We start from the raw sequence: 20,227 nt of genomic DNA on the forward strand, positions 1-20,227 counted from the left end.
GCTTTTTTCGGTCTTGGCTCGTGCGGCAGCTTCCACTGGGATGATTGAGCTTTGGCTTCCACGTCATAACCATAAACCCATGATTGGTAACCAATTATAATCCTCTAGAGCAAATTTGGCTTGTCGCGGACAGAGTCCAACAGCTCCTTACCAATGTTAATGCGATGCTGTTTTTCGTCGAAATTAAGCAATTTTAGTACGAATTTCGCGGCAACCCGTTTCATGCCCAAATGTTTAGGTTCTCAGCAACTTCTCTAACGGTGTTTCGACGATTGGCCAATACTATTTTNAGTTGGGCGGCATGTCAAATATTTTCCTTGTCATAAGGAGCGACATGATTCATTTTTCAAGTCCAAATGGAAATTCAACTTGTGCGCTGTAGGTATTTTTCATTGTTTAGAGTCGTTAAAATACAACAAAAGCCTCTTTTTTCAGATAGCTTTATAAAATAGTCTGATTAAGTCGAGCGAAACGCGCCCTTATATACCGCGCACCTAAGCACTTCTTTTATATTATGATAAAAAAAGATTTCCTTGTCTTTCGCTTTAGCTTTTTACTGCTAATACTGCTTACTGATGACAGCAGTGCATCGCGGAGGTTTTGCTTACTTAAACAACTGGCGAATAATATAACTAATGGATTACAACGCTGATTGAAAATTTATACACGACAAAAAGAACCCGCAATGACTGACGTATAGAAAAAAACAAAGTGTAAATGAAATGCAACGGCATACTTTTATTATGAAATACAAAATTGAAACCGTTAACTGGTTATAAAGACGACGAAGAGACTGTAAATGCTAATAACTTTGTATATACTATCGTGCTGTCGTTATATCCGGATTTAACCATTCATGAAGAATCACTAAAACAACGTTATTAAGTTAATGATGAAATATAGTAATGTCCGGTTATAACGACGACGAGCAAACAGACGAATATCGATCGTGCTGGTCAACGAGCACTGTAAGCAATATTAATAACTTTGTATAGACCATCGCGCTGTCGTTATATCCGGATTTAACCATTCATGAAAAATCACGAAAACAACGTTATTAAGTTGGTGATGAATTACAGTAATGTCCGGTTATAACGAGAACAAGCAAACAGATAAGAATCGATCGTGCTGGTCAACGAACACTATAAGCAATTTTACTAACTTGGTATAATAGACCATTGCGCCGTTGTTACATCCGGATTTAAGCATTGAAAAGGGAGCACTGAACCTTCATTTGTTTCAAGGTTAAGATACCTACAATACCAACTAAAAGTATGAACCTTTATTATTACATTGCAAACCTACAACCCCATAACGTTATAAACAAACTCGTTATAAACAGTTCTCTCTGCATTTACAACGAACAATAGCTCTTTTCTGTAACTAGTTAGGTCAGTGAAACAATTACTGATTAAATGTGTCAGCATTTTTTTATTATGAAATATTAAAAATTTTAGACTTCAGTTAACTTAAAAGATTAAAAAGCTGGTGTTAAATTACAGTAATATCTTATTGTAAGGCCATTTGTCGTTGTTAGAGAAGACGTTATAAACGTGAACTTTTACCTTGTAAAAACTCGTTATAAAGGATTCAATTTGCAAGTAGCATCAGTTGCTATTATTTGTATTATAAACAGTTTAGCTTAGTTTATTTAGATCGGAAAAGTTTTTTAAATCATGTTTATAGCCTTTTAGATACATCCGATTCTTGTATATGTGTATATGTAGAACAGTTTTCCTAATGATGTTGTTAAAGAAATCAATGATAAGATTAAGTTAGAAATAATAATAATAATAAAGGGTACAAAACTATTATTAGGTGCAGATATGCTCTTAACGTATTGTACCAATAGGAAACCACTTGATTCTTAATCTATTCAAAACATCATAGGGGTGAAATGATAATGAATCTGTGTACAATTGGATGACATGTGGTACATTAAAGAGGTGATATCGGAGTTTTAGAAAGAGAAACTGATCTTATCCTTTTTATTAAATATACTTCAGTAATATGATAATACAACCAAAACGATGCAATATCAATACCTTAGACCTTCATTCACGCATTACATCTAGTATAACAGAAATGCAGGTATGCAAGGGAAGAAAAAGTAAGGAAAAGGCGAATATAAAGGTAGGAGACGAAAAATTAAATGAAGTGACTGATTTTAGGTATCTAGGAAGTCAGATAAGTCAGGACGGAAGGAGTAGTAAGGATATAAAGCAGATGATAGCGCATAATCGAGTCGCTTTCAATAAAAAGAAGTCACTTCTATGCTCGCGAATGGTTAATTTAGAAATTCGAAAAAAATTGTTAAAGGTGTATGTTTGGAGCACGGCTCTGTACGGGTGCGAAACATGGACGGTAGGCGCGGCGGAAAAGAAATGGTTAGAAGCGTTCAAAATGTGGTGTTATAGGATAATGATGAGGATAACGTGGATAGAAAGGGTTAGAAATGAAGATGTATTAGAAAGAATAGGAGAACAGAGGTTTCTATGGAAGTCAATAAAAAATAGGCAATGAAGGTCTAATCAGAGACATATTAGAGGCAGAAACGGGAGTTAGGAGAGGTAGAGGTAGACGTAGGTTGGATTCCTGTTTAGGGAAATGCGAAGATTAGCTCAGGATAGAAAATAGTGGAAGTGCAGTGACCAATCAGTCTTAAGACTGACGACCTTATGATGATTATGATAAAGTGTACGTTTTGGGGACTAATTTTGGGGGAAACTTAAACCCAGAGAAAAATTTTCGAGACTGGATTTCCGTGACTGTACGGAGCCCTCAGGGTGCAAATCCGTAGCTGACTTGACCGGTCCTTGTATTTTCGGAAAAGCACAGTAATTGTAAAAATTTTCTCATACATGAGTATAAGGTATTGAATACAATGTATTTTTGATAATAAAAATACAAAACTGGCTTATTATAGGTACCTTTCACAATGATTTGGTTATATCCTTTGTTCCATTTTGAAATCGATTATTGCTTTTGTACAATGCAGTCGTTCATTGACGTGCGCATCTATTAGTTTTTATGTGAAATCGTATTCTATGCCAATAGTCTACTGTAGTGTATAAATAGAAAGAATGGGCTTTCGATTAATTAAAAACCCATGCAGATATACTGCTCATACCTATATACACCTGCATTCATACACACACATATGTTCACTTCAATATGTATCAGTAAATATAAATGCATTAACGTTTCACAAAGCAGAACTTTGTAGAAAAAGCTTTTTTTAACAGAATAAAAAATAACATCGAAGAATACCACTTCTCTTTTTACTTATAAATAGGTGCACAGAATTTAATTCATCTACACTATCTATTTCTGATTCGCTTTTTAAATGATATAAAAACTTTTTAACAAAAAATTAAACCACCGAAAAAACTGAAAAGCAAAAAATTAATATTAATAACTAAGTTCTTTAACTAATGTAAGTATACCTAAGTAATTTTGACTTCAATTAACAGATATCTCTAAATTACCTTAAATTTAAAGAAATAACCATTGCATTGTTAATTTGATTTACTTACATTAGTTGAAGAACTTCGTTATTAAGGTTAATAAAATGAAGGTTTATTATTTTTTTCTTTTCAGTTTTTTCGGTGGTTTANCAATAACTTTTTAACGGTTTAGTGAATCGATTTGTAATTTTTACAGGAGTTTTAGAATTGAATGAGGAACGTTCTTCCAAATTTTATTTGTCTCGTAGCATTTTGACATAGCTCCCAAACATCCTCAAATAGTGTACAAATAATAGCATTTATCCTTAACCCTTATCCCGGTATGTTTGTGTGTTTGAAGAAGTTTCGCTTCAGTAGCGTGTTGTATAATTACACGTTGTATTTTTTATATTTAGTACTTATTCAAATCTGGTAAATCATATTGAAAATTTCAAACACTCAAAATGTTTTGTTCTAAGAAAAGAATATATTAAAATTGCTTAAAATAATTCAACTCATAAATCCAACGGTCTTTGTCTTGTTTGTTCGGTTTTGGTTTTGGTCTTACTAGTATAAAGACAGTCTTAGTTAGGGTTGCCACCCGTACTTTATTATAAAGTATTGTACTCTATTTCGACGTACGTTATACTTTACAAGACACATAAAGTACGCAAAAAATACTTTATTTAAGGCATTAAGTAAACATCGTAATTTTGTAAGTGATTATTTGAAATTCAGAGTATTTTTACATCAATATTGCACAGAAAAATGGCAAGCCATATTTACGGAACAACCTGATTTCCCAAATCTGTTCAAAGTAGTGTCACTTTTGCTGTCTGTTCCGGCCACTTCGGCATTTACGGAAAGAGTATTCTCTGTTATGAACGCAAAGTGGCGGGACGACAGGAATAAAGCTTCATTAAAACTAATTAAAAAATATCGGTTGTCTGTAAAATCGGTTTACTGACGATAGTTGAAAGAAAGTTAAGAAAATACTGATGGAGTGGTTTCATTCTTCCAAAGAAAATTTTAATTTTATTTGTTTGATAGATATTTTATATGGATATAGAGAAGGAGGTAAATGGAAATGTATTATTGTATAGCAGCTGTCCACGCGGACGCATCGCTCACTCAAGTAGGAGAGAGACAGATGTCGAACGCTGCCGAACGCGGAGGCCGATTGTGCCTCTTTGTCGCTCGTTCCGCGCTCTCGCTTGCACTTCAAGCCTTAAATGGAACGCCTCAGAGCGAGGTAACGCCGCATGAGTCATGTTTTTTCGTGCGTGCAGCCGGCTCTATCGAATTATAAGACGTTGTCACGTCAAAAATTAACTTTTAGTTTACTTAAATCTTTGTTTGCCATGTTTAGTGGCTATTAATGTATTTAAGAGCGACAGCAATTTGTTACTGGCTGCTAGGTGTAGGTAACAGAAAATACGTTTTTAAAAACAAAAAATAAAATACTTTATTTTTATGCTGAGTACTTTTTTTTTAACCTTTTAGTCAAGAAATACTTTATGTAAAGCCTGAAAAGGTGGCAACCCTAGTCTTAGTCCCTACTTCTACGGTTCCTTCTCTAGCTACGTTCCTCTATATTCATAAACAAATATTTGCATAGTTAATATACATGTCGTGTGTCGTATTTGTTGTACGATGTACTTTTTTCATTTTCTATATTTCATAGCAATCATAACTTTGTTGGTCTTTGTAAAAAGATTAAAAATAAAAAGAGTTTAATGCCGTAATTGCGGTAGAAAACTGTTCCCGTTGGCTGGCATTGTTCCCGAAATTTAAACGCATTTATTTTTCCGTTTCCGATGCAAAAGTAATGAATCCAAGAAGCAAGAGCCTCGCTGTTTTTTTTAATCTCCCCGAAACAAAAAGCATTAATCCAGAAGGCCTGCGCTTAAGTATTGTGTTTTTTAATTTGCGCGCCGGGGTTTTCCCCGGTCGTACCAGCGGCGGTTGGATGCGGCAGCGGCGGCGGTGGGCGGGGGCCCGTATCGGGAATGGAATAAAGAGCACAATGAATGAATAAAATCATATACTCATCTGCCGCTGCTATTGCCAACATTTTGCTGCCGATGCTGCTGCTGCTGGACACGCTCCCAACCTCGAACAAAGCGCCCGATTCGAAATTAAAAATCATTCATTTCATACGGAAATCAATCATTACGCAGACGTGCTATTATGGACCCGTCATTTGAATAAACGAAACAAGGGCAAATCAACAGATTCATACAAATAATTAATTCCAAATTTGACAAACGCACGAAGAAATCTCCTGTCAACTAAACTCCAAATGGGACAATGAACGTACTGCATGAATGCAGACAATGTTTATTTCTGGAATAAATAACAAATTCTCTCTCTAAAAAAGGACATTTTTACGTAGGAAACACAAATGGTACCGAAAATACCCTCCCGTTGGACACCGAACAGAAATCGACCAGATTAACCATACTGCTGGGAGATGTAATCAATTCTGTTTAAGAAAATACTACAAATGGCGCAGTAAACGCCATCTGTAGCACGGTGCTACATTTTAGGATTACGTATGCTCCAACACTTGTGTGGATATCTACTTGCTGAAAACGAATGCCGGCGTAGCCAACCTCAACGTGATAGGCACGTTAGCTTAATCGAATAAAATAATTCGAAGTGGTCTTGTATTCTGTCGAAACTGCCAGACGCGGATCGCGATTTCGATCTTTTTGGATCTCATCAGCGCGTCGCAGGCAGCTCCGATAGAACACACACCAACTTTTACCTGTTGTCTTAACAGTGCGTTTTAGAAAATACTACAAATGGCGCGGTGAACGCCATCTGTAGCACGATGCTACATTTTAGGATTACGTATGCTCCAACAAGGTCCACTTGTGTGGATATCTACTTGCTGAAAACGAATCCCGGCGTAGCCAACCTGAACGTGATAGGCACGTTACCATAATAGAATAAAATACAATACGAACCACTTCGAATTATTTTAATTCTGTTTAATTTTGTCGGTTTTGTATTTTAAATCAATTAACTAATATACCTACCACAAGGAAGACAAAGATACCCTTATCTTTCTCGGTTGTTCGCAGGTAACACACATTACTAGTACTTAGAAAATTTGTGCATCTTTCTCTCTGTTTAAACAGTTTGTAGAGTTTGTTTCTCTTTTATTACTGTACTGCTGATGATTGCTCCATGAATCTACACACTTTAAAAACGGCTTAAAAAGAGAGAAAGATGCAAAAAAGTTCGAACAGTATTCGTTGTTGACTTGTTTTTTTAGTAAAAATAGCACTCAACTTAGTTCATTTTTATTCCGCGAACTAGTCCGCTCTTATAGTTCGCTAGTTTACTGTTAAGGCGCTTTAGGTTCGAAGAAGATAGAGACCTTTTAATCAATAATTAAATAATATAATAATAATAAAATTTGACTACGAAGTATAGCGATGTATTTTTTAACATCAAATATTTCGCCATAATATTTCTATCCATAAAATTACTATCATTTTTCTTAAATAATTATGCTCATTGATCCTTCAATTGATAGAGCTGCCGGTTTGTCCAACGTACTGGCCTGTTGTGGCTTCGAAATTCTGACAGTATAGTCCACATGAAGGGTCGGCAACTGGTCTATGTCCCGTCCACTAATGGTCAAAAACAGGACCGTCAAAATTTTTTGTAAGTAAATTACTCAAATAAATTATTTAAAACCTCGATAAAAATTTTCCGGATAACAGCTGAAACTACTTACCGATTCCTGGTCTAGATTGTAACTGACATTGAACAGATTGTTAGATTCGAACGAAAATTTGATCGAATGCATTTAAACTTTAAAAAGGTCTGGTTATGAAATTTTCCAAAATATTAGATTAGTATTTCGTTTAAATTCATAACACATTCCTTCAAGGTTTTCGTCTGTTTGTTAGCCAAAATTTGATTTGATGTAACAAACAATTTCCATGCTATCGTAAAGTTGCAGAAACTAATTTTCATACAATTTATAGATACTTCTTGAAATTTGAGTTTTGCAAAAATAGCATCTCATAAATCTTTGCTATGTCATAAATAAAATAAGCAATCTCAAACTTATTTAGATGGTGTTGTTTTCATCGTCAAACCATTCAAAAGGGACTTGAAACATTACACGAAGAGGTTCCCAAATTTAATCGAAACATAAACTATAAGTATATGCAAATGACTAGGTTTTACCTAGACTTCATGTGCGTTGATGTTCTAAATGCATACATGTCAACGATCATCGACTACCACATAACATTAATTTTTTCTATCCCTCGGGAATATTATACTTTTCTGGATAAAAGGTACTCTATCTTCTTTTCTGTACTCTTGGCAGTATGTACAAAATTTCATGATAGGTTTTACCAGCGACTTCACTTGCATTGATATTCTAAATACGTGTCAAAAATCATCGACGACTACATAAAACTAGTATTGTTATATCCTTCGGGAACAGTATTTTTGTTTTTGGATAAAAGGTACCCTTTGTCCTCTTCTGTACCCCTGTCAATGTATGTACAAAATTTTATGATAGGTTTTACCAGCGGATTCATTCGCGTTGATGCCCTAAATACATACGTGTCAGAGATTATCGACGACCACATAAAACTAATTGTTGTTCCCCTCGAGGACAGTATCTTTTCCTGGATAAAAGATACCCTATGTCCTTTTCTGGACCCTTTACAATGTTTGTACAAAATTTCATGATGATCGGTTATGTAGTTTAGGTGTGAAATGGTAATAAACAAACTCACATTCGCATTTAAATTAATGTAGTTAGGATTTTGGACAATTCATACTCCAACTATATTTGTACCTCAGTATCATTATTTAATTTTCACCCTTAACGGAGATTTGTATTGTATTACGTCACGCGGACTTATCGTTAGTTGCGATGTACTGCTTGTTCCTATGCTTTCACCACCTCGAAAGCTTTCGAAGCCAAGGAAATAAGCTGTCGCTGTTGTGTATATGTTCTACTGACGCTAAGATTCGAAATGCCTTGCTCTCTACATCACGTCGTATCCTGACGGCACAGGAGCCGAGAGACCAGGGAAGCGTTAGCGTATGAACGGACCGACAAACGTTCTCTAAAGAGTTAACAAGTCAAAGGAATATCAGGTGTCATCATCAACACGAACGAGATTATTAAAGACAAGGAGTCGAGTTTGTTTTGCACCTTTCGCGCTGCCAAACTGCAACAGCTTTGTTAATATCTCCCTTCTTCCATTTAACGTTGTCCTTGTGAAAAATTATCCTGTCAAAGGGTTACACCTAAACTTAGAAATATACAGGGAGCTTCGGGAAAGAAGGATGATAACACCATTGCAAATTTACTCATCGAGATGGGCGCTACGTAGGATTATTCGGTTCCAATGCTACTCATACCGCCAGAGGGCGTCAAAATTGACTATTAAGGCTGATTCTTGTTCGATATTACTGATTTAGAAGTCGAGTTGTATAGACTCTAATATTATATATAAAAAAATATGAGTGCTGTCAGCACAGGGCAAAATAGTATTATGTAAGTGAAAGTTAGTATCAGCAATTTCTTATGCTGAAGTGTACGATGTGTTGCATACCTATTTACAAACAATTCCTTTAAATTTTAATCATTGATTACTATACATCTATTAAAAAACCATAATGACCGACATCAGTGACCATCGACGTAAAGTATGGACGTGCCTTAGCCATATGTCGTTGTAATAATTTCTTGGCTCGAAAAGAGTGAGGGAGATGGCATATGGTTTCGAACTAGCGCTATCTCTTTCATGACAGGCGTAAGCACTATCGTGAGAGAGATGGATATTGTCCGAAACTTCGCTCCATCTCTTTCTTTTGGTGTACCACAATTCTGACCGCTAAGGCACGTCCATTACTTTACGTCGATGTCAGTGACAATGCGACAACAATTGAAAAACAATGATGGCCGACAACTGCAACAATTAGAAAAGAATGATGGCCGACAACTGCAACAATTAGAAAAGAATGATGGCCGACAACTACAACAATTAGAAAAGAATGATGGCCGACAACTGCAACAATTAGAAAAGAATGATGGCCGACAACTGCAACAATTAGAAAAGAATGATGGCCGACAACTACAACAATTAAAAAAGATTGATGGCCGACAACTACAACAATTAAAAAAGAATGATTGCCGACAACTGCAACAATTGGAAAGAAATGATGGCCGACACTACGTCATAGTGAAGCAATAAAAATGACAGGGGGCAGGGGGAAGAAGTATAATTAATAAGAATATGAATGAACTTTTTATAGATGTATCCGATATCCGGCGGATCCTACACTTTCCTTAACATCCAGCCGGATACTGGATAATTCTTCCAGAAAGAAGAAGCAGCAGTAATAAAATAATTTAATAAGTATAACAAGAAAAATTTGTAATTAGAATAAGTCATTTGTCCTAATGAGATTATTTATTGATTACTATACTGAATTATTTGTTATTTCTTGTGTTTATTGTTTTACGTGTACAACAAAACGTATTATTAGAAGGTTAATGTAATTATTGTATTTATGTTCTCGTGAACAATACATAGCATGGCGAAATTGTTACAATTTCTGTAGCAATTACTTATTATGATATGATTTTATTATCTTGCCAACATTTTTAGTGTTTATAAACATTGTAGGCCTTTAACTGCCTCGTTGAAAATCCACCAGCCAAGAATTAAAATTCATTAGTTGATTGAAGAAACTGGATTTCTAAATTCTAACAGTATCTTACTGACGAAATCCCTATAACGAACCATAGCGCCGTCGAAAGTATTCGACGTTCCGTTGAAAGACAGTCGACTCAATTCAGCAACATCCTTGGAAATCCAGGATCGACAATTTGAAGTTCTTAAAGATGTCATTTATGATGGGAGACGAAATATTGAACATTTTTGACGCCGCCATGATCCCAAAATTCAGTTTCTTCAGGCCACAACCCTGAATAAGTAAATCAACTTCACTGGTGGATTGTTTAAACGGGTTTTTGAACGGGAATTAATAATTGGCTTTGGAAAATTAGTGATGGTGATATTTAATAATAATGTCACTAGAACGAAGACATGTACTGTTAACCATAGTGGTTTCGTTGGGTACCCGAATATCTGGAACCCGACAAAGTCCAGTGTATCTTAGATTTTTTTCGCTATTCGTTTCTGCAAAAATCTTAGATCTCATCGCGAAGATCAAACCTTCTATAAATTTCGTAACACTGAATACCCCTTGTGGAAAACACTACTCTAAACTAGTGTACAAAGAAATGTTAGATAATTCATCCAAATGAAGAAATTCACAAAATAAAACCACTACGGTTAATGGATTATATCTTCATTCTAATGAGCTTTTTATTAAAAACCACCTTCAACAACGTCCCAAATCACACTAAGCCCCGTTCAATCTTTTCAACACTAAACCAATGAAATTTTAATTCTTGGTTGGAAGGTTTTTAACGAGAAGGTTGAGTTGAAACCCTTGAAACAAACCTATAATGCTTACAAATACTAAAAGGGTGCAAAGTGCCAAATCATACCAATAAGTTATCGTTAATTAGAACTTGATAGACCAATAAGCGACAGAAATTGTGACTGTTTGGCGGTACCCGGCTGGATGTTAAGAAAGACTTTTCTTAACATTCATTGTTAAGGAAAGTCTCGGATCCTCCAAATACCGGATACAAATCGAGTACCCGGCTCATCTCTAGTAAATATCTAAGATAACAAGTTCATCGTCATCATAAGGCAGTCAGTCTTAAAACTGGTTGGACACGTACCTCCACTCTTTTCTATCCTGAGCTAATTTTCGCATTTCCCTAAAACTAGAACAATCCACATCCTTCTAACTATTCGCGAACAGTAGTCTAATCTAGATTTACCTCGACCTCTCTTGTTTCTGCCTCTAATATGTAACTGACTAGACCTTCATGCCTGAGAAGGTGTCCTACCAATCTATCTCGCCTATTTTTTAATGACTTCCATAGAGTCATCTGTTCTCCTATTCTTTCTAATGCCTCTTCGTTTCTAACCGTCTTTATCCACGGTATCCTCATCATTCGCCTGTAACACCACATTTCGAACGTTTGTAGCCTTTTCTTTTCCGCCGCGCCCACTGTCCATGTTTCGCACCCATACAGCACCGCGCTCCAAAAATACACCGTTAACAGTCTTTTTTGAATTTCTAAATTAAACGTTCGCTAGCATAGAAGTTATTTCTTTTTATTTATTTCCCTACTATTCCTTCCGTCCTTACTTATCTGACTTCCTAGATACCTAAAATCGACCACTTCTTCTAATTTTTCGTCTTCTATCTTTAAATTCGCTCTTTCCCTACTCTTTCTTCCCTTGCATGTCAGTATTTTTGTTTTAGTTTTATTTATTTTCATACGGTAATATTTTGTCAGTACCACATCCATTTTATTTAAACTTATCTCTAATTCCTCCTTGCTATATGCTAATACTGCTATATCATCTGCAAATCTAAGCATACAAATCTTTTGCCCCTGTATATCTATCCCTACAATTGTACTGTTTAACGATGTTGATCGCGTCTTCGAGGATTGCAAGTTAATTAACAATTTTTTGACGTTGGAATCGTGTTCATTTTCCGACGAAGAAGTGAAACAGAAGTAGCAATGTAAAATGTAACGTAGTTTGCGAGCGGCTATTCAAATTCTTCTTCTTTTTTTTTTTTAATATCGGAATAACAATAATATGATGTTTAGGAAACAAGGGGGACTGGATCGGGATTGGAAAGGGTGTTCGTAGCGGAATGAAAGAAGGGTGGCGAAGGTAGGGGCGGGCACTTTACGAAACTCTCCGCCCAAACTCTTTCAAATATGAAGTAATGCATAATTTTCATTAGAGCGTTATATACACGGCTATTCTGTTCTCATTCTGTCTGGCAACAATGGACGCGTCTGAAAAGAAAATACGATTCCGACATTCTGTTACGAGTCCTTTGTATTATACTTCTAGTGAAACATGGAACCAAACCTGCATCTCTCTGATGCGCCTTAATTTAAAATTTTTGCAACTCGAATACCTACTTCGAGAGTGAGTTTCGTAATTAGGAAAAGAAGCCAAGCAGGCTACGGAAATGCACGCTGCCCGTTGACGATGCCGTTGCTTCAACACAACTACCGTTGTATAGTATTTATGTAGATCCCTACTTATATATATATATAAAAATATAGGATCTGTTTCTGTATACATGTATCTATGTGCCTGTATATATACTTACCTGTCTGCTTAAGTATACGTACTTTTTCCTCAATGGGAACAAATATTTTTCAAAAAAAAGACCGTTTTATTTTATTTCCTCCGGATAATGGACCGTTGCGCCAAGACTCTGGCTGAGTGCAACAAAAAGCGAAAACGCTTATTTTGCAAATGGACACGTTTCACATTTAGGACAAGTGAAATTCAATAGGCAGACATCTGTCTATGCATACTTATGTAATGAGAAACAATCCAAGGATATACAAGGAATTTGTTACTGTAGACAACTATGAGGTAAAGCAACGGGAGATGAAGCAGTAGGAGATATAGACCATTAACAATACTTATGGCATTATAAAGTCAATGCTCAAGATATAAGCACATATATGAGTAAGTTCTCATTGAAATTCCTAAATTACCATCGTCATCGTGATCATAAGGTCGTCAGTCCTAAGACGGGTGGGACACGTACCTCCACTCTTTCCTTTCCTGAGCTAAACTTCGCATTTCCCTAAGACTAGAACAGCCCACATCCTTAACTATTTGCGAACAATAATCTAACGTAGGTCTACCTCTACTCCTCCTAACTCCTGTTTCTGCCTCTAATATGTCTCTGACTAGACCTTCACTCATAGAAAACTGTAGAACAAACTTTTACAATTGTAGAACTTTTCATTACAAGTAGTAGCGAATATAGGGACAGAAACAAGTTGTAGTGAAAATTAATATAATATTGTAATTACTCTATTGTCTACAAACTGTTTGTCTCTCTACCACAACGTTAAAGAATATGTACTACAAGTTGTTGTACTCTTCTCAAATACACAAAATTGTGGAATATTTCTCTACAACAATTAAGAATAAATTGTACAATATAGTGTTACGCATCTTTACAAAAAGTAGTTGACTTTTCCACTGCATTGCAGTACATTTGAAAATATATTGTAGTGGGTATTTCTAGAATTGTGTAGTCTACCTTTGGGTTGTAATGATATATTAATCACTACAATTATTGATTTTATTTTTAATCAATTTAATCTCACCAGAAACTATAATGAATATGTAGAAAAGTGTACAAATAAAACAACCAGTTATTTAAATCGTGTATTTCTCCTATTCTTTCCAATACCTCTTCATTTCTAACCCACGATATCCCCATCATCCGACTATAACACCACATTTCGAACGCTTCTAACCTTCTAAATTACCATACTGTCAAACAAATATCTCGATGTAAATGTAGCCTAGAAACAATGGTCAAAGCGCTTCATTTCATAGATATTGCCTCGTCCATCACTCCTGCCTTTTCTGGAAGAGTTAACCCAGTAGCCAATAGAATTTTATCGTTCCCAAGACTGCCCAGTACGTATTGCACACAAACGAGAAATGTAATTTGTAAACTGTTCTCTCAAACTCCATTCAACAAAATAGAGACAGATCAATGGAAAATAAATTTGGAAAGACAACGGCACCAGGGTCTATTAGAACTTAGGTCAAAATTTTACCAGAATCTTGCTAGCAAGTCTTTCTTTTGGTCTTAGCTAAATGTGTAAACTAAGTCAAGACAAAACTGCAACACCGCTAGGCTATTTCTAGCTATTTCTTCCCATCATTCCGTCTAGTTTTACCTTTCCAAATGCTTTACAAATCACCGTTCCTTCAGGAATTTGTATGTTTTTTATTTCAACCGTCTTCCTGTATGTATTCAAAAGATTTGGGTAGGTTACTTAGCTTAATAATTTGGTCTTAATAAAATAGATGATTAGAACGGCGATTTACTGAAGTTCTTCGAATGGCCTATTTGTACCTGTACCTTATGAAGTCAACTCCAGAGGCGGTTTAAATGTCGAATGCGCCCAAGTACCTCGAGTACCTCGTACACACCCCTCTGGCGGTCATATATTTGCAAAATAATTTTTAGATGCAGATACTTTTTTTTTTTTTTTAGTGCGCCCCTTTCTAACCCTTGCGCCACTGGTCAACTCCAGTAAAAATCCAAAATAAGCATTTATACAAGTATTTATAAATAATATTTAAATGTTGTTCCGGCAGCAAATAAAATCTGAACGTAATCAACGTGATCCAACGGTCCAACTATTTGAAACTAAAACATTATGGAGATATTTTTGTAAGTTTAATTTTAATACAGTAATAAATGAATTAATTTTTATCACTAAATATAACATCAAGTTAATTTACTTTAACGTATTGAAATTCACCCTACAAAAATTCTTATCGTCGTTGTTGTTGCTGTTACCTGTCGTGGCTTAGCGGTAAAGCATCGGTGCGTAAACCCAACGGTCCCGGGTTCGATTCCCGGCGATGGCGTAACAGCAGCAAGAACTCTTCTTCATTAATTTGAGGTTTTCTGTAGTGGTAAAACTTAATTCACCTTAACTATGGAGATAGTTAAGATGAAGTATTAATAATGAAGAAAGTCCAGTAAACGTAGGAGTTGTATATGGTCCCTTCCTTCTAGGAAATGGGAATCATTGTTGCCATTGTATGAGACGATATCCAACAAGAGAATGATTGTTTCGAAATTTAATCTCATCAGGGCTTTTTAATTGGCACGAGCATATGAGATGCCAGCATGTGTTTGTATGCATGTGGGGGTAGGTAAACATCCCTTTTAAAATCATGCAGTTAATGCGTAATCCATTACCATTATTAAGGTCGCCAGTGCCTATACACCAGTGCCTAGTAATTGAAAACACAAGCAGGATTTACTTACAATGATTTCATTATTTTGTTCGCGTTCTGGCGAGGAGACGAACGTTGCCGAGGTCCTGCCTCGCGACGGGCTGAGAGGAGTTTTTATATTTATTACATGGACCCGGATAAAACACAATTTTTTAAATGACTTCCGCTGATTTAATCCTCGCCAAACCGAATATTCTTTCAGCCGGTGGCGGCGATGAATACAACGGTGATGGTGGTGGAGGTGGTGCTGCCTGCTACTGCACGACGACGACGATGGTGAGAGTATTATAGCATCTCTTAATTATTTTTAAGTTGGCACCAGATGTGGCGCGATGTCAAGCGCCTCACTGATGCGATATGACGACGACAATCGGATCTACAACAATGGTCGTGTCACATCAGCGAGTTCCGTAATTAATAAAGTTGAGGCGGAGAACAACACCCTCCACCACCACCGTTCGTTCGACGAAGTTGCAGGCAGCGTTGCCTCCAATTGCATAGCCACCACACCACCACCAGAAACTAAATAGTTCAGTCGATATACAGCCCGATTCACATTCTAATATTAATGTTATTCCGATGCAAAGTCCCCGCAACGCACCTTGTGCTAAACCACAACACACCATTCCAATGCGCAAAACAATGACCCAAAAAGACGCTCACAAAAAGCTATCTCATACTAACGTTTTTATTTTACCAGCCACAATAGACGTAATAGCCAGACCACAACGTAATATGATCATAATGCACCTACTTCTGCAAGGAAGTAACGAATAAAATACTGCTATACACAACAACAGAAAATATTTTCATTTCATTACACAGTACTCATTTCTTGTAACTATAAACAACGTAATACCGCAATACCACAATATATCAAAAGCTAACATAATCATAACCATCTCTGCATCACAACTACCACAATCATTCGGTTGAAATTAAATTCCAATTTATACTTATATTAATGTTATTCCGATGCAAAGTTCCCCGCAACGCACCTTATGCTAAACCACAACACACCATTCCAATGCACAAAACAATAACCTATAAAAGAAGACGCTCACAAAAAGCTATCTCATTCTAACGTTTTTATTTCTACAGCCACAATGGACGTAATAACCAGACCACAACGTAATGTGATCATAATGCACCTACTCCTGTAAGGAAACAACGAATAAAATACTGCTATACACAACAACAAAAAATATATTCATATTTTATTACACAGTACTCATTTCTTATAACTATAAACAACGTAATACCGTAATATCACATTATATCAAAAGCTAACGTTATCATAACCATCTTTGCATCACAATCATTCGGTTGAAATTAAATTCCAATTTAAACTTCTATTATAACAACATTGTGGTTTATACTTGACCGCAACGCAACTTTTTATCCACAACGCATGTCGTAGTCGTAAATACTACAATGCACACCCACAATTTCAATTGTTACATTTATAAAATTGTTATTACCACAACAAAATATGAATACAATGAAGCTTCTTCAATTCAACAACGTGTAATATGAGCGCATGATAACAACGTATACCTAATACAACGAACAATTTTATTACGTTGTTTTAATTTTATAATAACCACAACGTAAATGTGATCACAATACATCTATTGTTTCAAGATGCTTATTAACAAAATGAACGTGATCACAACACAACGACTTCACAATTCAATGACCGCATGGCCACAACGCATATTTACCACAACGTTTTCAGGTTTGTGTTGTCACAAGGTGGAGTTCTGTGTGGTCTAAATTACATTCATTGCCAATTAAGGGAAAAATGGATGCTATTTAAAAATCATTTCATCATAAATGGTAATTTTTTATACTTAATTGCAATGTAGTATATACAATCAAAGTCAGATAGGGTAAAATTACAACAAATCGCTACGTTGTTGCACAAACATTACAATTTGGATAGTGTTTCTATTATCACCACGTGATTGTATTTTAATTATTTAACTATTTATTATNAAGGTGGCAGCGGGATTTTAGTCCCACTTTCTTAAATGACTCCAATATCATAAGGTGTTTTATAGGCGCGGCTGATGGGCTAGAAGATCGACTCTTAGACATCCCTTGTTTGATTCACTAGTGAAATTTGTTGTTATAGTAACAAATAGATATTACAGTTTGTTTAATGTCTTCGGTTGCGTTTTCTATTGAAATAGCATGTAGAGGTAGTTTAAAATATCATGAACCTTTGCATTGGACGACCGCGCATTTCAACCACTTATCGTAAATTACCAGAAAACGGTAGGTAAACTATTACTTTTATTATAAAAAATACGAAAACCCAACAAAGTAATAAGAAAGAGTAGGTAGACATTCTAAATTAAACATCTGAATAATGAAAAATGTAGAGGCATAAACGGATTAGGTTCCTTTAAACTCTGTTCATTAAATGCAGATTAATTTAATTTCAAATGGATTGACATCAAATGGCGTAACCACTGATTTATATTCCAAGTGGGCGAAATCGACTGCGGACATAAATCAATTAGCAATTTTTTAGAGTGTTACCCACATACATTCAAATGCAAATTCAGGATTTATCGATTATATTTATGAAGCAAATTAACATACCTATAGTAGTGTTTTTTGAAAAGAATAGAAAATGGCTTGGTATTGAACGTGAACAAAAGTGGCAAAGGTTAAACAATTTTTAATGTTCGATCCATGTTCGATCATATTATATGCATTACCTAACCCGAAGAATATATAATAATATATACCAAACTCGTCGTTATTTGTGAATGAAACTAATTTTTTTTTTTAGTATTTCCCTAAAGTTTCCGAAGTCTGACACGGTAAAAATTAGCTTAATGGTCTAAAGAAGCGCCGCTTTATTAGCTGATTTATTGTAGTTACGGAATTCCAATTGGACGCTATTTATTATTGTTATGTTTTAACGAAGGAGAAGCATCAATTTAAATTTGTGTTCTGCAAGAATTATTAAGGTTCCAAATTTACATTGATTTGCTTCGCGGTAACGTTTACGCACCCGCTCCGTGTAGCTCAATTTATTCAACTCGTTAAAGCGTGTCTTCGTAACGGGTTCATTCAATTTCGAAGCCAATTTTATCGACTTTGATTGATTTTGGTATAGTAAGCCGCTGAAAAACGTTACGGTCTATCAAAAAATTCGACAAAGCTTGATTATTATTTGTTTCGCGTTATTGTTCATGGTACGGCAGGGGATCGAAGTGAAGGAGGAAAAGAATTGACGAAGGGACCACGCTTTAACGATTAAATTTCGTGAGTCGACTATAGAACGCCATAATTAGAGATTTTAGAGTCAGTTTTGTTGCAGAAAGAAAATGTACACGCGTAATCATATTATTACAGTTACTATTTTTAACACGTATCTATTGCAGAATTTAGAAAATGTATTATCTTTAAGTGACTAAACGATTTGATTGATCGATTATTCCGATAAATTTATATAACCGATTATTTCGATTAATCTGTAAATTTGCTCAACCCTAATTACAATCGCGGTTATTGGCTTTAAGTACCTATTGGTTTCTGTAAATGACATAATGAAAACAGCTGATATGAAACGAAAACTTTATGTACCTACTGCATTTATTAATTTGTAACTATTTATTATTTTATCTTATTTCATTTGTTAAATTGTTAATAATATGTACCTGAAGCACGTATGTATTAACAACAAAACCACCCCTGAAAAAGCATTATATCCAAGACGATATACTTCGGGGGTTAATATTACAATACACAAAAACCCTTTTACTATATCTAACTTTGATTCTACATATTATTAGAAGAAATAGATTCTATAGTTAATTGCTACATGGTCCTTTTATCTTGATGCTAATTTTATGTGTGAATAAGAATATAATTTATCAAAAAAATAAAGAAAACGTCAACGTTCTCAAATCAGAATGATCTTTTGTCTAACCTTTGTTACAAGTTATTGAATGAAATCGAATTATATTCCAAAATCCAAATTATCCTATAAATCTCAAACAAACATTTGAACATTTTGAATATTGGCACAACCTTTTTATTACGTACCAATAAAAAGAATTGAGAAACAAACAGATGAAATTGTAACATTGGAAAGAGAAAACAGAATTAGAGGTTTATCTATATCACCATCAACCACTAACCGTTTTGCGATTTAGGGATAAAGTTATTAAATTCAATTAGGGTAAAAACGGAGCCGGCGCTCTCCCGTATTCCGGTCTTCCTCTTCCCTATCCGACCAATCAGAATAATCCAGGGGTGGAGCAACCCTCGCAATCAACTCCGGACGCTATTTAAATTTTCAGTATAATCAAAATTATCAGATTATTCAAAGCTAACAACTGTTTTGATAACAGGTACTTTAAACTCAAACTTCAATAGAGGAAAAGCGCTCCTTAGTAAACAACCCTTTAGATTGATTTTAGATTGTTTATAGTAAAATTGTTTAACGTTCGATTAATAAATAATCAAAGTGATTATGGCTGGTCCTTACTTATCTCCATTACCGGGTGATTTGTTAACTGAGTACATGTTTGGACGAAGAAGACAGAGAAGAAATCGAACTACTTTCAGTCCTCAACAACTTCAAGAGTTAGAAGCACTATTTCAAAAAACACATTATCCAGACGTTTTCCTAAGGGAAGAAGTTGCTTTAAGAATCAGTTTATCAGAAGCAAGAGTACAGGTTAGTTGTCAAGTTCTTTACATATGTACCCATATAACTCTAAAAGAACTTTTAAATAAAATTTCGCTTTTGTATCAAATTAACGTATTGTACTTTACAAATAAAATAATTTTATAATTTATTAA

At 35.2% G+C, this 20,227-nt stretch overlaps 1 protein-coding gene across 1 annotated transcript in view; it reads left to right on the plus strand.

The window, feature by feature from the left end:
• The first annotated feature begins 19,783 nt into the window (after positions 1 to 19,783).
• The window catches only part of LOC108744641 (retinal homeobox protein Rx3), a 5,092-nt gene continuing 4,648 nt past the window's right edge, over positions 19,784 to 20,227 (plus strand). Inside the window, exon 1 of the mRNA XM_018480504.1 lies at positions 19,784 to 20,102. Coding sequence (XP_018336006.1) covers positions 19,896 to 20,102 — 207 coding nt within the window. The 5' untranslated portion in view covers positions 19,784 to 19,895. The remainder of the gene's footprint in view (positions 20,103 to 20,227) is intronic.

The sequence above is a fragment of the Agrilus planipennis genome, unplaced genomic scaffold (genome assembly GCF_000699045.2).
Source record: "Agrilus planipennis isolate EAB-ADULT unplaced genomic scaffold, Apla_2.0 scaffold16, whole genome shotgun sequence".
Lineage (NCBI taxonomy): Eukaryota > Metazoa > Arthropoda > Insecta > Coleoptera > Buprestidae > Agrilus > Agrilus planipennis.